A 16,804-nucleotide genomic window follows, 5' to 3' on the forward strand; every position below is an offset into this window, starting at 1 on the left:
CAGAAGCCAGTTGCAGATGTATCTGAAGTTTGTGAGGGCAACAGCGTGCTTCCGGTTCATTTTCATGGACCTTCTTGTTGAGGTCCTACAAATGTCTGCTGGCAGGAGCACTCTGAGAGAAGGTGGCCAGCGACTGTCCACAGGAATGTCCAACCCTTTCTTAGGTCTGGCTTCCACCTTTGAGCACTTTCTTCAACATCTAACATTTGGGTTTTTCAAAATCTCTAATAACATTCCTTCCACTTGGCCATGTATAGCTGCTTGCTACCCACTAGCCCAGATCCATGAGCTCTCTTCCTTCCAGAAGGCTCTTCACTCCTCCCAGAGTTCACTATCATCAGAGATCCTGCCACCAGAGCAGATACATAACATTCTTTCAAGCAACTGAGTGTGAAGAGATGTGCTTATCCAACTCTCCCCCTTTGTCTCCATCTCTATCTGCCCGGAGTTTATTCCAGGTCAGCTCGTCTTCTCACGCTGCTCCTTAGAAGATGAAGAGGCATCATACCTCCTCCAGCCTCATGCAGGCCCCATTTTTAAGAGCTTTTGTGTAAAAGTGTGTTAAAGGCCTCTGGAAAGCCTCAGAAGATGACTTCATCGGTTCCCATTCCCTCTTTGACCTTTGTTCTGGTTACTATTGCCGTGCAAGAAATTACTCCAAAACTTCAAGATTCCAGACAACCATTTTATCTTGCTTATGATTTTGTGTATCAGGAATTCCAGAATAGCTTGGTCAAGCAGTTCTCTCTTGGAGTCACTCATGCATTGCATTCAGATGTTGGCCTGGGCTGCAGCCATTTGAAGGCTCCATTGGGATGGACGTCCAAGATGGCACACTCACATGGCTGACAGTTGATGCTGGCTGTTGACTGGAAGCTCACCTAGGCCATGGATGGGAACACCTGTCTATAGCCTCTCCAATCTCAGGGTAGATCCAGGCAGAAGCTACACGGCCTTTTCTGACCCAGCCTCAGGCCAGATTCAAAGGGAGAGGAGTGTCAACTAATTTGTGGACATATTTTAACCATTGTCACTCCCACCAAAATGCAATCCTCTACAGCATCTAGAACATTATTCCTCCAGGGCCACCTTCCCTGACAGGTTCTTAGCCACCCTCAGCCCCATCAGATCTTTTAGGTTGAGGCTAGGACTGCCTTCCTCCCATTCTTCTGGGATGGTGACTCATCATTTCCCTCAGTTACCTCCCACAGTTTGCTGCTGCAGGGGACTTGGGTTCTAGTCTGGACTCTGCCACTGTGTGACCTGGGGAAAGTGACTGCACCTCTCTGGGCCTCAGTTTCTTCCCTGCAAAGTAGGAATTAGGAACAACCTCACTTCAAAGGCTACTACGATTTAAAAAGATAATGTAAATAGCACAATTGGTGCTCCTAAGTGTGGAAGAAATAGCGTGGGCAAGTCATTTTCCCTCTTGGAGCTTTGGTTTCTTTATCTCTGAGATGAGGATCATTCCCTTATCCTGTTTCCCCACGTGGATCAGAGGGGGTCTTAAACAGACTGCAGCCGGTGCCAGTCCAGAGGTTGAGGCTTCCCGATCCCAACCTGGACGGGAAGTCCCCTTCCTCTATGCCTTATCTTGGGAGAACGCGACGTGGACGTGCGTGCCGTGCGGTGCGAGCTGGCTTGGGTGTGGCTTGGGGCGGCACTGAGCGCAAGGTGGGGCCGCTATCTGCTCCACACGGCCTTATCAGATCCGGGCTGGCCACAGCTTGGCCCAGTGGAACAAAGAGGCTTTGAGAACCAGGCTGGGGTGTGGGACGTGGGGCTGAGCCCCAGGAGGCGCATTCCACCCAGGGGCCAGAGGGCACGGGCTGAGGGAGCTGCCGCCGTCAACCCCTGCCAGGGTGGTTTCCCGTGGCGGAGGCACACTTCGAGATGGGGAGCAGGGCCTGTGCTCTCCCCCAGGGCCTCCATTCCTAGAGTCCGGCTTCCTGGGGGTGTTTCCTGCCCCTGCGTGGGGCGCAGCCTTTCCTCTCCCCCACTCCCATTTTGCAGTCTCCCCTCCTGGCACCTTTAGCCCCAGCCACACTGGCTCCCAGTCCTAGAGCGTGCCCTGCACTCTTCCTCCGCGCTTCTGCTCCTAATGATCCATCCACCTACCCTTGCCTAAGTCACTCACACCCTGAAGACCCAGCCCAAAGCCACTTCCAGGAAGTCCCTCTGTGCTTCCTCCCGTGTGGCACTGTACAGAACTTCTCTCTGAATGTTCATCACCGTGGAATCGGCTGAGCCTGGCAGAGGCCCAGGCCCATCAGGACCACTGTGTAGGGTAGTACAAGTTGTACACTGCACAAGGGCTCTAGGTTGGGGAGGCAAAGGAGAATGAAATCCAGACGTGCTGCATGTCCCAGCGTGCACCCTGAAGGAGGCGCTCTCCTAAATGGGCTTCCTGTCTCCTGGAGCCAGGCCAGAAGAGTTGCCTTTTCTAGCTGGATCTCCTGAGGGGGCCTGTTTGCTACATTTTCTCAATGGAGGGGTGCCTATTTCTGGTTCCTCCACTGGGGCTGCAGGTGCTAGCAGGGTTGGTGGTCTAAAGGGTTGTTGCATTTGGGTCAGCCCTTCCCAACACAGCGTCAGTCACTGTCGGAAGCCATCCCGCAGGCAGCATCTTTTGGCGTGTGTTGGGGGAGAGAGAGGAGTACAGGCCCCATGGCTTCAGAAGAGCCATGCCTGGTGGTGATTGGGTCTTTCCAAACAGGAGAGAGGAGGCTGCAAGGACGGCTTGAGGATGGGGAACTGAGGAGAGGCCTTGGCACAAACAAGTAGGGGAGCCAGGGTGCAGTGGCCCCTGTGTTGAGGGTAGTCTGCCCAGGAAGCTCCAGGGGCCTCATAGCCAGGAGGTTCCCACACTTTGTCTCCTGGACCCCGACACTCCAGGTCTCACTGTATCCATTTCTCCCCAAGGAGGGCTGAGGCACAGGTCTTGCAACTTGCCTGGGCTGGGCTATCAGGGGCTACTCTGTGTCCCCTCCCCATGCACTTCCGGGGACGGGTGGGCACCAAGAGAGCAGGAGCCTGGAGGGCCCCTTCAACCCAGGCAGACCAGCCTTGGGCAATGAGGAGAGATGATGCTTATATGGGAAAGCCCTGGACATCCCCTTACAGGTGCAGACACTAAGGCCAGAGAAGGACCGAGGTCAAGGGTGCTGGGCATGGGGGCTCTGGATCTCATGCTTAAAAGCCCATGGTTGACTTGGGCCCTTTCCTCACCCCCACTGCTCATCTGAACTGGCTTCTGGTCCTGGCCATTCTACTGCCTAAATGTCTACAATCTCTCACCTTCTTTCTGACCCCATGGCCACCTCTTCAGTCCAGGTCACCAACTTCTCTCCCCAGTAAACAGACTCCCTGCTTGGGCCATGGCTGCCTTCTCTCGTCTGTCCTCCACACTGCGGCTAGTGAGCCTTCTGAAACCATCTAGTTGTGAGCTTCCCTGACTTCAAACCCTCCAGGCGCTCTCCAAGCCTTCAAGATCAAGTCTAGATGCATGGAAGACAAGGATCTGCGTCATCAAACTCCTGCCCACCTTTCTACCTCAGCTTTGCCAAACCCACACGCGCTGAATAGCTTTGCAATGCCGACCTGATGGCGGCTCCTCCAAGCCCCCAGGCTCACTCAAGCCTCTAAGACTTGGCATTTACTGTATCCGCAGCCTAGATCCCCTTCCTTGACTTACCTGCCGCGCAACCTCCTCCTCGCCCTGCCTGCAGCATCCTCACCTCCAGGAAGTCTTCCTACTTCCCAGGTTCTTCCTGTCACTCTCGTAGCCCCTGTGAGGATGTCAGCCACAGCACACAGCACATGGTGGGGACATCCGTCTCCACGCCCCTCCATACCACCCAGGAGTTCACTGAAGTCAGGGACTACCTCTTTCCCCCACTCTGGCGCAGCGTCCGACTCAACGGAGTCCAGTGAACGATGACTGAACGGGTGAATGAAGATCACAACTGTGCACACGGCAGCCTTGGGGGCTGAGCTTGTGCCTGAGAGGAGAGGCCAGCTTTGAGTAAGTAGCTGCCTGGGCCTGGGCACTGTCCTCGACCTTCCTCTGGGCCTTGGCATCGTATGGAGGATGCATCAAGCTCGGTTCTGGTGGGAGGGATTGGGGCCACCGTGCTGCAGAGGTGGAGGGTGACTTTCCAGGCTGTCTCTGCTTGTCTCCCCACTCACACAGTTTCCCCAAGCCTGGGCCCAGGATCCCCAGAAAAGCTGCAGGGCCCCACCTCCACCCCAAGGTTGGTCTTTTGAGGGTCTGAATGCAAGCAACATTTTTTTCTGAATCTTTGCAGCCTTCTTTGTCTGAAGGATAAATGTGTTTCCTAAGGAGGCCCATCTAGAATAAAAAGGTCTGGGGACACCAAATGGCTCTGTGTCTGCAGGACAGAGTGTGCCCAGGCCCAGTAGGAGAGGTGGGTAGCGCCCCCCGCCCCATAGGGAAGAGCCTCTCTCTCATTCTGTCTCTCTTTCTCTCTCTCCCCCAATAGAATATCTATAGGGAATGTGCAAATGAAAGGACGAGAGTATCTTGGCCTTGACATCATGTTTCTCACTATAAATGAGTTCATGGCCATTCTGGTCCCTGTGAGCCTGATCTCTGAGAGTCTGCCACAGAGAAATGGGTCCACTCTAGATGTGCTGACATAGCAGATTTCCATGCTCTGAAATGCTAAGCATGCCTTCCAGAGAGGACTCAAGTTCACCAATGGAAAAGCCTTGTGGTTGAAAACAGTGGGCCCCGAAAGCTAGATGCATGGGTTCAAATCCTGCTTCTGTCACTTGCTGTGTAATCTTAGGCAAGTTACTTAACCTCCCTGAGCTTCCGCATTCTCATCTGGAAAATGGTACTATTAATGTATATACCACACAGGACTGTTATGAAAACTAAATGGGTTACTACATATAAAGCACTTAGAACAATGCCTGGCAATGGTTAATCTTCATTAAATGACAGCAGTTTGTCATTATAGCCTGTAGGGGCCTATTTCCTCCCAGATGACACAGTCCCTAGGGTGATGAATTTTTCTTTGGAGTTTTCCTCCATGGAGGTGGGGGGTGGGTGAGAGTCTGAGCAGACATCCCCACACAGTAATCTCTGGAAGAGGATAGAACCTGGGCAGTGGTATGCTTTAACACGGGCTCTCCATACTGGCGGGAACCCTAATTTGCAGCATTTGCCAATTTCCTCCATGACCTATTTCAACTGGCTCCTGAAATTCCTGAAAATTTAACAATTGTACCACTGGACCTGGGAATCTCAGCTGATCCTTAGTGAGTATAGAAAACACTGCCTTGGGATGGAGAGACCAAGAGAAAATGGAGAAGGGGGTCGTCCTGTGTTGGCAATAAACTAGGCCTTCTCTAGGCGAAGCATGCTTCTCAAAGTGTAGTCCACGGACCACCTGCCATATTTGGGGTGTTTGTAAAAATAAGTTCCTGGGCCTCACTCTGGATCTATTAAAGCAGAATCCTAGAAGTAGGGCCGTGAATCATTTTTAAACAAGCTGCCTGAGTGATCCTGAGGTTTGAGAACTGCTAGTTTAGGGACCTCTGATTTATCCAAGAAGTCAGAATGGGCCACTAGGCAGATGTGAAGTGGACTAGTTACCTCAGTTCTCTCTCTGGTCCAACGGCATTTAGGGCAACCTTTGGGGTCAGCAGGCGAAGGCCTTGCCTGTCAAAGAGCCCAGCTCTCTATTAGGACTTTGCAGAGCTGCTGGATGAGAAAGGGCCAGCAAAGAGGTGGAGCACTGCGGGTTTGCTTGCAGGAAGGGGAGCACACCCCCGGACAGACTCACCCAGGCTCCAGACTATCTCTATATTGGCCCCACTCAGCATCCTGGACTCCATGGCTCTAACAACTTAAATAATTTTTATTACAAAAGGAAGAAAAGACCAAAACATCCTCATAATTCTCCCGGGGGCTTCCCCCTCCTCGCCAATAAATAAGGTGGGGGAGACTGACCGGAGGAGGGGGTGGGGTCATGGTTCAGCAGAAGAGGGAGCTTAGCCTGGGCAGGGGCGGGAAGGACATTCAGCCCACTCGCCCGGCTCCGGGCACCAGGATCACATTGGCTGAAGCACAGAACTCTGCCCACTGACAGCAACAGTCCCTGGATGTGTCCCGAGGAGTGTGGCCAGGGAGGAAGTTCATGCCTCAGGATGGCCAGGCTGGCTGCCCTGCCCTGCGGCCTTCTCAGTTCTGGGCAGCATTGAGTCCAGCCAGCTCCCTGCTGGCTCCCAGGGAATCTAGCAGCATCAACTGAGGTGCAAGCCCACCTAAGGGGGGCCTAAGACAGATGAATGGGCCCTCCCCATTGGGGGAGGCAGGTATGAAAAACCGTAGTGAGAGCTGGCTGTGTTGGGACCCAACGTGCCAGCCTCGAGGTCTCTAGGATAGAAGGACACACCACCCCCGTCGCCAGCTCAGCTTGCAGCTCTGTTATACACCAAGACAGGGGTGGGGGACGCTGGCGTTGCCCAGTCAAGTCTCAACGGTGTATCTCTGTGGTGGAGGAGATGGTGGGAACCAGTGCCCCCTGCTCAGGTCCCTTCCAGGGCCAGTGCCCCCTGGCAGGGAGGCCTTTGGATCCAGTTGGGTAGTTCCAGGAGGGCAGCTGAGGAATCTTTTCAGCTCCCTGGGCCGGCCACGCCCAGTGAGTGGAAGCTGCCCTCTTCCAGCAAGAGCCGCCCCAGGCGGTAGAGCAGCTGGGGGTACCAGTGCACTCCCTCCCCCGGGGTCCAGCTGCCCCATGCCAAGCTGTGAAACAGTCGCAGGGGCCAGAAGGCCAGCTGAGCCAAGTGGTGGTCAGCCACGGCCGCGAAGCAGGAGGCCACCACATCCTCCACCACCAACGTCCCGTGCCTTGTTAGCGGGGCGTAGGCCCCAAGGGCCACGTGTGTGGAGACGGCAGCTACCCGGGCAGGCTGCAGGCCCGGCACCCCGGCCACCAGCACATACTGGCCAGGCTGCACTTGGCTGGCAAATGTGGCCCGGAAGTGGGCCGCGGGTTCTGTGTGATTGTTGGCGGTGAAGAGCAGGTGGGCAGGCGTGAGTGCCAGGCGGCGCGGGGGGTCCTGGGTCTCGATGACCTGGAAGGCCCTCAGCTTGTCTGGCTCCCGATCCAGGAAAATGAGCACGTCACTGAAGGTGGGGTTCCCATCCTCCCCCATGGCCAGCACCCGGTCTCCTGGCCTCACCGCTGACAAGGCCACACGTGCCCCACTCTCCAGGCGCACCTGGGCTCTGGCAGGGAAGCAGCCGCCTGTCTTGGCGGCGGCTGAGTGCTCTGTGGAAAGAAGTGACATGAAGGTGTTACTGCTGTGGAGCTCAGATTCCCAGTCGCAGCACCCCCTCCCCCCGCCCCCAGCCCAGCCCAGCCAGAGCTCCTCTTGCTCCCAGAGAGCCCCCCATCACCAGATCCTGGCCTCTGCCCCCACTGCAGCCTTGAACCCACCCCAGCCCACAACGTGATCTGCTGCCCTCCTCCCCAGTCTAATCCTTTGCCAGTGAGAGAAGCATAATTGTGGTTCCAGGACCCAGTAAGCAGAAGAGAAAGGGCCCTTCTGAAGCCGAGGTGAAGCCCCCTCTTCCCAGTCTGCCCTCTTCCTGACAATGCTATGAACCTGCCAGAGAGGCCAGGGGTCAGCTGAGCAAGGCAGTGGTCGGCTTGTGACACCCAGAAAGCTGCAGCCTCCTGGAGAAGGCCAGTTGCTTAGCTCCTCTGGGGTCTAGATGTCCCATTATTTCTCATTCCTTGCTCAGACACTCCCCAAAAAGTGCCCTCAGACTGACAGCCCAAGTTCTGTGCCAGGGCTGGCCCTTGGAGTCTATATGGAAGTGAGAGACGAGGAGGATGGTCCGTGGGCGAATACAGACTCCTGGGGAAGCTCAGAGTGGAAGGTCAGGCCAGGGCGTGGCTCAGTAGCAAGGGCGAAGTCATCATCTTCAGTTCATGTGCTGGGTCCTTGTGCAGGGACAGGACACAGTGGCATCAGTGGGTGGGAGGGAGAACAGTGTTTGGGGGCCAGGAGTCATGAATGGAACTGGCCACTCTGGGGGCTGGCACAGGGCCAGTGTTTGCAGACGAAGGGGGGATGTGAATTGAAGTAGATGTGTTGGCAGGCAAGTGCTAGGGGCAGGGTGGGGGCAGGGTCACCACTGTGAGCCAAGGTGGGATGGGAATAGTACAAAGCGGACCTGGTCTCAGTGTGCGTGTCTGCGAGTGTGACTTCTGCATGGTGCCCACATGGAGGCCGAGCCCGCAGCCAGGTGGGGCCAGGCTGGCAGTCACACAGGAACCATCTGAAGCATCCTTGACTGGGTTGAGTGTAGATGACAGGGATGCTGACAATATTTGAAGGAGGGGTGAGGCCCCAGTGCCTGCCCATTCTGATCAACAAGGCGGCCACTCTGGGAAAATCCACTTTATTAAGTCCACTCTTGATTCTGGCCCTCACTGCTGGCTTTGCCCCCAAATGTCCAGCTTCAGGGCTCTGAGGGGAGGGTGGGGGACGCCTGCACCCACTGGGAGGAGCTTACAGAGTGCCCTAAAGGGCCTGACCTGCAGCAGGGTTGTGGGCTCTGAACCTCTGGGCTCCTCGCTCCTGGTCAGGCATGCTGGTGACTGGGCACACCCTGGCCCCTGGCCCCACCACCCGCCTCCGTTCTGCACCTCGCTGGGTGGGGAGTCTGTCTCTGCCGGCCTGGCTTCCTCCATCTGTCCAGCTTGCTCTGTCTTGCACCTCCTGCGGCAGGCTCTGGATTGTGGACCACCAGGTCAGCAACCCAGCGAGCTGGGACAGGGCCCTGTCTCCCTAGGCTCCTGCCATGTCACTACCAGGCGCAGGACGAGCAGGCGGTCACTAGCAGGAGTGGGGAGTGCCGCTGACGTCCTCTTCCCCGGGGTCCCCGCCTCCATCCCCGGGCGGGCCTTTTCACCTTCTTGGCCCCAGCGGGCCCTGTGCCGCCTGCCTACGCCCTGCGGCCCCGGCCCTGGGCCCAGCCCCCGGCAGAGGCTCACCAGACTTGACGGAGCAGTGCACGTGGGCCTTGGACTCGTAATAGACCCAGTCGAAACCGGCCTCCACCGCCAAGCGCGCCAGCAGTCCGTACTTATTGCGGTCGCGGTCCGATGTGGTGATGTCCACCGCGCGGCCCTCATAGTGCAGCGACTCCTCCGAGTGGTGACCGTCCTCGTCCCAGCCCTCGGTCACCCGCAGCTTCACCCCGGGCCACTGGTTCATCACCGAGATGGCCAGCGAGTTCAGGCGATCCTTGCAGCGCTGCGAGAGGAAAGCGCGCGGAGTTAAGGGGAGGAGCTGGCCGGCGCGCAGGGGGAGGCGCAGCCTGGCCCCATGTTCTCCCACTGCACCCGCTGGAGTTGGGAAACCGGGGAGGGTGCTCTGGCCCTCTCTCAGGAACAGAGAGCCCTAAGGTGGCTTCCTTCCATTCTAGCATCCGGCTGCCCCGAGACCTGGACCGCATGGTGGCGCCACAAATCTGGAGGGCGCGTTGAGCCGCGCACCGATGGGGCGCCCTTCTCTGATAAATGGTCCCTCCCTACTGTGTTCTCTCCCCAGCTCGGGGTACCGATCCCTCCGCAGACAGGGCTATATCTTTCCAGCACCCAGTTTCTCTGTTTCATCGAGGCGCCAGGAACCAGGGACTGCCGGCTGCCTGGAGGGTGGGGGTGGTAGCAAGCCGACCGCCAGCGGCTGGCCTGCTAGGCATGCAAGGCCGGAGGTGCCCAGTAGGTGTCACCGTAGCCTCAGGGCTGAGACCCGGGGACACCGGCCCCGGAGGCGCGGCAGGTGCGGAGCGTTCCAGCAGCGTGGGGGTGTGTTGGAGGGGAATCCCGAGCTGTCTGGATCCCTCGTGCGCCACAGCATTCCCGCTGGGACCATCTTACGATCCAAAACCGGCCCGCACTCGCGCCCGGGGTGCGGCAGCACGGGAACCAGAAGCTGGTGGAAAGGCCAGGGCCTCAGCCCCTTGGAGGGCGACGCGGAACGTCTCGTGCTGCAAGGGGCGCGCGCGCGATTGATAATTCCAGGCAACGTCCTCCCTGAGCCCAGAGTCCTCAAAACCTCTGCGCCTACCCCTATCTGGGAAGGGACAGGAGAAACCGAGCCTCGGATCTCAGAGAGCCGGCTCCACGCTCCGCCTCACAGAGGGTGGGAGTAGAGCCGCGCCCTGGGGGAAGGACGGGAGAGATGATCCGTCTATGCTGGCTCCTTGAGTGCCTGGAGCCCAAGGGACCCTGCAGCTGACTAGGGGGAGGGGCTTGGAAGAGAGGGGGCCCTGCCACAGTCCTTGACTCTGAGGTGCAAGGTGCCGCCAAGTGTGGGCAGCCCCTGTCTCAACCTACCCCCGCCTCGCAGAGCCCGGGCCCCGTAGACCCTTGGACTCGTTCTCCCAGGAGCCAACAGCGGCTACAACCCAAGGCCCGGTCGGTCTTCCCAGGCGAGCAGTTTAGCTGGGGGCGCTCACTGCCCAGGGAGGGAGCTCCGTGTGCTCCTTGCCACCAGGCTTCTAGCCCCCCACCTATGTCCGCCCCGCGGGCCCCTGCTCCCCGCCCCTCTTTCCCCCACTACCCCCCCTCCTCGGGTCCAGAGCCGGGGCGCGCGCTGTCAATGATTGCCCAGCCCGTGGCCCGGATCCTTATCTGCATTCCTCGGCGCCCGGCCCGGCCCGGCCACCAGCCAACCTTCGCCCCGACACGGGCCGGCCAGCCCCGGCGCCAGGGCGCATGCTGAGGGCCGTGGTCTAGCTGCTCTTCCTAAGGCACCTAGAAAGCAGGCTGCCTGCCTGCGGGGGAGCCCCGGGAGACCACTGAGGAAGGGGGCGTAGGTCTCTTCCCTTGCGGACCTGGCTGCAGGAAAGAAAGTTTGCTCCCCCCCTCCCGCGCTTGGGCTGAGCGCGGGTCCTGTTCGGAGCATGCAAAGACTAGCGTTAACTCTGCTCACTGCCTTCCCCCGCATCCCATCTCCTCTCATCCAGTCCACACCACCAAGCCCAGTGATCCCCCAAGTTCCTTCCCAGCGCTCTAAGGCCCCGGCACCCCACCCTTCAACCGCAGCTGCGCCTTTTAGCTCTCGGGGCAGACACGTGGGCTCGCCCAGCAAGTTCCCTTTCCCACCTCCGCCTCCCGGCTCAACTCTTTCCCGCTGTTCCTTAACCCCAGACCCAGCCGGGAAGTTGCTCCAGGAGGGGGCAGCGCAGCGAACCAAGAGCGCGCGTGGGGCCCGCCGCGCCCAGAGCTTCTTCGCTCAGGCTTGGAAATGAAAGGGGCGCAGAGGTGCGGAAGGTTAGGCCGGGAGGGACGGCGTGGGTCCCGGAGGCGCAGGAGGCAGTCGTGTCGAGGTACCTCCGGGTGCCGCGTCTGACCTGAGCTGCCAGCACTCCGAGGCAGAGCGGCCGCCGCCAACCGGCTGGGCTGTGGCGCTTGGCAGCGGAGAGCTCTTCTCGCAGCCTCTGGCGGGCTCGGGGATGCCGACAATCCCGCCGAGACCCCTGGCCAGCCCATCTTGGGCAGGAGGCAGCCAGGCTTGGCGAGAGGGGCAGGTGCCAGGGGGCGTGCCAGCCAGTCAAGAAAAGGTGCCAGGGGGGCGGGTAGGGCCGGGCAGGTGGCGGTGCTTCGGCAGCGGCGCCCTACCAAGGCGGGTCGCCCTCACCTGGGTCATGAGGCGGTCGGCGCCCGTGTTCTCCTCGTCCTTGAAGATGATGTCGGGATTGTAGTTGGGGGTGAGCTCCTTGAAGCGCTCGGAGCTGCGCGCGATCTTGCCTTCATAGCGCCCGCTGGCGCCCAGGGTCTTCTCGGGCACGTTGGGGCTGAACTGCTTATAGGCGAGCGGCACGAGCTTGCGCGGCGGCCGCCGGCGGCTGCCCACCACCCGGCCCGGCCCGCAGCCCCGCGCCGCCGGCACCAGCAGCAGCAGCAGGAGCAGGCAGAACCGCAGGCGGGGCCGGAGCCGGGCGGGAGACATGGCCGGGGAGCCCGGGAGAGGGGCAGGCGAGGGCGCCTGGTGGGCTGATGGGTGGGCGAGCCGACGGGAGCGCTGCGGGGGCTCAGGCGTCCGGGTGGCTCCGGGGGGCTCCAGGTGGGGGCGCCATGGGCTGCGCGGCGCGGCGCAGGGCTGGCGGGACTCAGGTGCGGGGTGGGGGCCCGGGGCCCTGGCTAGTGGCGGCGCGCTGTCCCCCTCGGCGCCTCCACTCTGAGCTGCCCGGCTCGCCGGCCGCCAATAAATAGGCCGGCCCGTTTGTTTTGGCAACGCGGCGGCGGCGGGGGGCGGCGGGCGGCGGGGCTGCGGGCCGCCGGGCTGGGCTGGGCTGGCCGGGCCGGCGGGCTGGCGGGCCCCGCGGTTAGCACCCCGGCCCGGCGGTCAGGCGGCTCGGGCGGAGCGGGAGCTGCTGCCGTCTGCGGCGCAGCCCGGGGCCGAGTGAGAGGGGAAATGGAAGAGATCCGGGCTCGGGCCCCGCGCAGACCGCACCCTACCCATGTCCCTGCCTCCTGTGCGCTCGACAGCGAACCTGCAGCAAGGGCAGCACAGCCTCCTCCCCCTCGGGCGGGCGGCCCCGGCACTAGCCAGCCCTCGTCCCGCTCGGTCCTCTGCCGCGCGTCCGCCCTCGGCGCCCCCTGCACTGCCTGAGTTTGCCCTCCCCGCCCGGACGCGCCCCACCCCGCCTTGGCCTCGCCTCTGGGCTCCCCGCGGCTCCGGGGTGCCCCGCCAGGCGCTAACCTCCCGGACAGCAGCTGCCACCCCCACAGAGACCGCAACCCACGGCGCGGCCGGACGCGAGGGGCGGGGGGCAGTGGCCGGACCGCATAGCCGCCTACGGTGTCCCCTGCGGGGAAGTAAACCCAAAAGGCAGGAGGCCGCTCATAACCTGGTGCCCCACCCTGGCCCAGGAGACGCGCCCTCTCAGCTTGGTGGAGCTGAATTCTGTATCACCCCGGTGCTCATCCCACGGCCGCCCGCCGGGTGTGAAGCTGGGAGCCGGGCGTCCAGGCTTAGAGGAGTCAAACAGGGGTTTTTGAGTTGGCAACACTGTTAAAAGGAGCAAGATGAAATTGCAAAGGGATATGCCAAGGTGTAGAGGAGAACAGCTAAATGGTGGCATCAACAGAATACCGGAGGAACCCGGACTGACCGTGGTCAAGAGGGGCTGCACAGATCTCAGGGGCAGGGGGGCTTGCTCAAAATGGGAAAAAGATTCAAAGCCACCAGCATATAGGAGCTGCTAAATAAAATTACCCTCGTAGTTCTACTTTACAAGTTAAAAAGGACAGAGACTATGTAGAGGCAGCTAGAGAAGTAAACATGGGCTGTGTGTGTATCTTAATGTGACATTCAGGAAAGCTGAATGAATTAGGATTCATTCTGCTAAAACAAGAAAAGGCAAGTGTGTTAAAAACACCACCACTACTGCCAACAACAACTGTTATGATTTGGTTGCAATATATTCTACAAATTCAATAGAGATAGAAAATAAAAGGTTTAAAAATTGTTATTACAAGAATATTAATACAATAGGTACCGTTTTATTGACACTTATGTGCCTGATACATGGAAGCTATTAGATATTATCATACTAAGTAGTCTACTTGCATTATCTAATTTCAGCTCACAACCCCAAATGAGCTATTATTATCCCCATTTTACGAATGAAGATTTTGCAGTTCAGAGAGGATAAGCAACTTGCTCCTGGCTGAAGAGCAGGGAAGGAGTCAACCTCCTCCTCCCCCGTCTGACCCCAGCACCCAGCCCTCACCCCTGCAGATGCATTGGCCTCTCTCTCTGCACCTCACTTGACCAGGACAGCCTGGGTTGGGGGACTGAGGTGGCTTCTCATAGACGTACTCACATTTTCTTTGGATCAATTTCGTGAACACAAATTCAGAATTGGAAGGAACCCAAGAGAATGCTTAATCTAAGTACTTCATATTACAGAAAAGGAAACTGAGGCCCACAGAAGGGAATTTAGGATGGCTCCACCAGGAGTGCAGTAGCATCTGTCACTTGGAAACAAAATGGATTGTGTCCTTTCCTCCCCTTTGCCCGTACTTCCTCCCCCACGCCCTGCTGTTCTTACATTAGCATTTGGATTCTTCTCCCAGTCACAGATTACTCTAACGTTGCTTCTTTTCCTTGAAAGCTTTCAAGTGCCTTAACTTGTGTTTTCCAGGTTTCAAGAACTATCCCTGCAGTATCCACCCTACCTACCTCCTGCTCAGATTCCTGGGGCAGACTACTCAGCCAGGTGAGCACCTCCCCCAGCCCAGATAAACAGGGGCTCTCTGTTTTTACGGAGCTCCAAAAGAGAAAATCCCATAGGCTTCCATGGTCACCCATCCCAGTGCTTCATAATAATTTTCTAGAGAAGCTTTGCCTAAATTCAATCTTTCTTTCTTCCTCCCTCTCTAATGTAAATTCAACTCCTTCCCTCATTTTCCAGTAATTACTAAGTAATTTCCACTTAGTAATTAGAGCCATCATCCTGCTTGTTATCCCGTATGCATGGTCTTGAAGAGTTGTGGAAATCACTTTCAATCTTCTTCTCTCCAAGTGAAAGATAATTTCTTTAAGATTCTCTCAGAGGTTCTAGATGATAACCATTTATTACCTTTGCCATTCTTCCTCTCATTTCTCCTCTTAAACTGTGACCCTCGTGAACACAAATCGCTGGTAAAGATCTGATCAGTATCAAACAGGCATTACTTATGCGATGCTGAGGTAGCTTGGTGCCTCAATAGCAGCGTGACCTCGCTGGTTTAGAATGTGTGACCCTCCTCGGCCCGGCTCGCTTAGGAGCAGTGATCAAGGTGTGTACTGAGAGAAGCAGATGGGGGGCTAACATTGATCATGTTTTTTCTCTATGATAGGTGCTTTAAGCACTTGTAAGATCTTCACAATAACCCCCTGTGCACAGCAATTAGTATGCTCATTTTACAAATCTACAACTCTAAAGCTCTTGCCTGTGGTCCCATGGTCAAGATTTGAAGCCAGAGCTTTTTTTTACTCCAAAGCTATACTCTTTTCTCAGGACACAGTGGGATTCAGTTCAAGATCTAAATCTCAAATTTAGATCCGCATCAGCCCAATCTCCTTCAGTGGAGGAAGGAGGAGAGGAGGGCAGAGATTGGAGGCATCATCGTTTCTACAGCAGTGACCCTGGAGTACTTTTAATCCAAGTGGGGGCCTAGGAACCTTGATCATTTCTTATCTATGTTCTTAGCTGTTCAGTAGATGTAGGCTAGCTTTTGAACTGGGCCAGTCCGTTAGACCTATCAAACAGCCTGGCTCTTCTTCTAGTCATGGCCAGGCTCTTGCCACCAGTCAAACTGGGAAACTGAGGTGTGCCACTCTGGAGGCGCCAATGGCCTGGGGTGTGAGCAGCAGTGATAGACCTGATCAGGGCACCTCACATCTGGGCCTGCTGGTAAAATCGCTCTTCTTCTCTCACGTTTAGACCTCGTCTACCCTTCAATCATCTCTATTTTGCAGAAAACAAAGTAAAATCTATTTCTTTGGATAATATGATTAATTTTTTGCAAGTGAAAGTTGGAAAAATAGGTTGGAAGGAAAGAGAGGGAGGAAAATATCCCATAGAAGCTGATAATGTAAACATCTGTTTAGTCGACTACCATGTTAGTATTTTTAGTCAATCTTGAATTTAATGCTATAGTACAAATATAGCACACTTACAGTGATATATTCATATGTATGTTCACACAAACCCACACACTGTGTAGGTCCACACTTCTATAATCAACTAGTCTCTTTTTTCCTGATCCTGCCACTTGACCAGATCAATCCTGCTCTAAATCCATGGGTGCTGAGCCACAGCCAGACAAGTTTCAGGAATGCAGTTAGTCAAATATCCTCCAATGACTCAGTGCACAGCGGCCCTGGCTCAGGAGAAATAGCACTACGCCTGGAGTTGGCAGATCTGTGCCCGAACACTGACTTTGATACCTTCTACTGTGTGGCCTTGGGCAAGTCACTTGACTTCTCCAAATTTTAGCTTTCTCGTCTCTACAGTGAAAATCATATCACCTACCTTGCAGGCTTACTGCGAGGGTTAAAAATATAAGCTGTAAAGTACAAATCTTACGTGTGGTTTGTTTTCATCCTCTGCTGGATTGACTAGCGGTAGCATCAGCTCTCTGATTTCCAAGGGGAATACATCAGGATGCTCATGTCTGTGTGTCCCATCACAGTAGGGATTAGGAGGCTCTGCCTCTTTCTATTAGCCAGCATCTACCTTGCGCAAACTGGTATCATAGGCACATAAGGATAGAGAATGCAATTAGAAAAGTAGAAGACACAGTTGTTGTCCTCAAGTTGCTGTCCTATTTAACCTTAAAGATAAATCATGAAAATAAAAGGCAGTTACAAAGCCATGAATGCCGCTCATAAATTAGCACAGAATAATGCATGACAAACTAGATAGGTTAATAGATAAGATGAACTTGGTCTAGAAGAATATGGAAACAGGAAACGATTAGCCTCGGCTTAGACCTCTTGGAAGAAATCCGTCTTGAAGGAGGCAGAAGAATGACTGAAAAGAATGAAGAGGATGGGGCCGGCCCTTAAGTGTCTGCGCTCTGCTGCGGCGGCCCGGGGTTCGCCGGTTCGGATCCCAGGTGCGCACCGACGCACCGCTTGTCAAGCCATTCTGTGGCGGCGTCCCGTATAAAGTAGAGAAAGATGGGCATGGACGTTAGCTCAGGGCCAGTCTTCCTCAGCAAAAAACGAGGAGGATTGGCATCAGATGTTAACTCAG

At 56.6% G+C, this 16,804-nt stretch overlaps 1 protein-coding gene across 1 annotated transcript; it reads right to left on the minus strand.

Moving 5' to 3' along the window:
- Window positions 1-5,868: 5,868 nt before the first annotated feature.
- On the minus strand, window positions 5,869-12,373 carry IHH (Indian hedgehog signaling molecule). Its single transcript, XM_058533027.1, has 3 exons — window positions 11,692-12,373; window positions 9,039-9,300; window positions 5,869-7,304 (listed from the first exon to the last, which is right to left on the minus strand). The coding sequence occupies exons 1-3, from the start codon at window positions 12,001-12,003 to the stop codon at window positions 6,646-6,648; spliced, it is 1,233 nt and encodes a 410-aa protein (XP_058389010.1). The 5' UTR covers window positions 12,004-12,373; the 3' UTR covers window positions 5,869-6,645.
- Between the last annotated feature and the right edge of the window lie 4,431 nt (window positions 12,374-16,804).

The sequence above is a fragment of the Diceros bicornis genome, chromosome 37 (assembly GCF_020826845.1).
Source record: "Diceros bicornis minor isolate mBicDic1 chromosome 37, mDicBic1.mat.cur, whole genome shotgun sequence".
Classification (NCBI taxonomy): Eukaryota; Metazoa; Chordata; class Mammalia; order Perissodactyla; family Rhinocerotidae; genus Diceros; species Diceros bicornis.

What these genes read in the sequence shown, in the direction of transcription:
- IHH (XM_058533027.1), bottom strand. Translation starts at nt 12,003, where the DNA reads ATGTCTCCCGCCCGGCTCCGGCCCCGCCTGCGGTTCTGCCTGCTCCTG. An exon ending in CCGACCGCCTCATGACCCAG is followed by an intron (nt 9,301 to 11,691) that starts GTGAGGGCGACC and finishes TTCCTCTCGCAG; the next exon opens with CGCTGCAAGGATCGCCTGAA. An exon ending in GCACTGCTCCGTCAAGTCTG is followed by an intron (nt 7,305 to 9,038) that starts GTGAGCCTCTGC and finishes TTCTTTCCACAG; the next exon opens with AGCACTCAGCCGCCGCCAAG.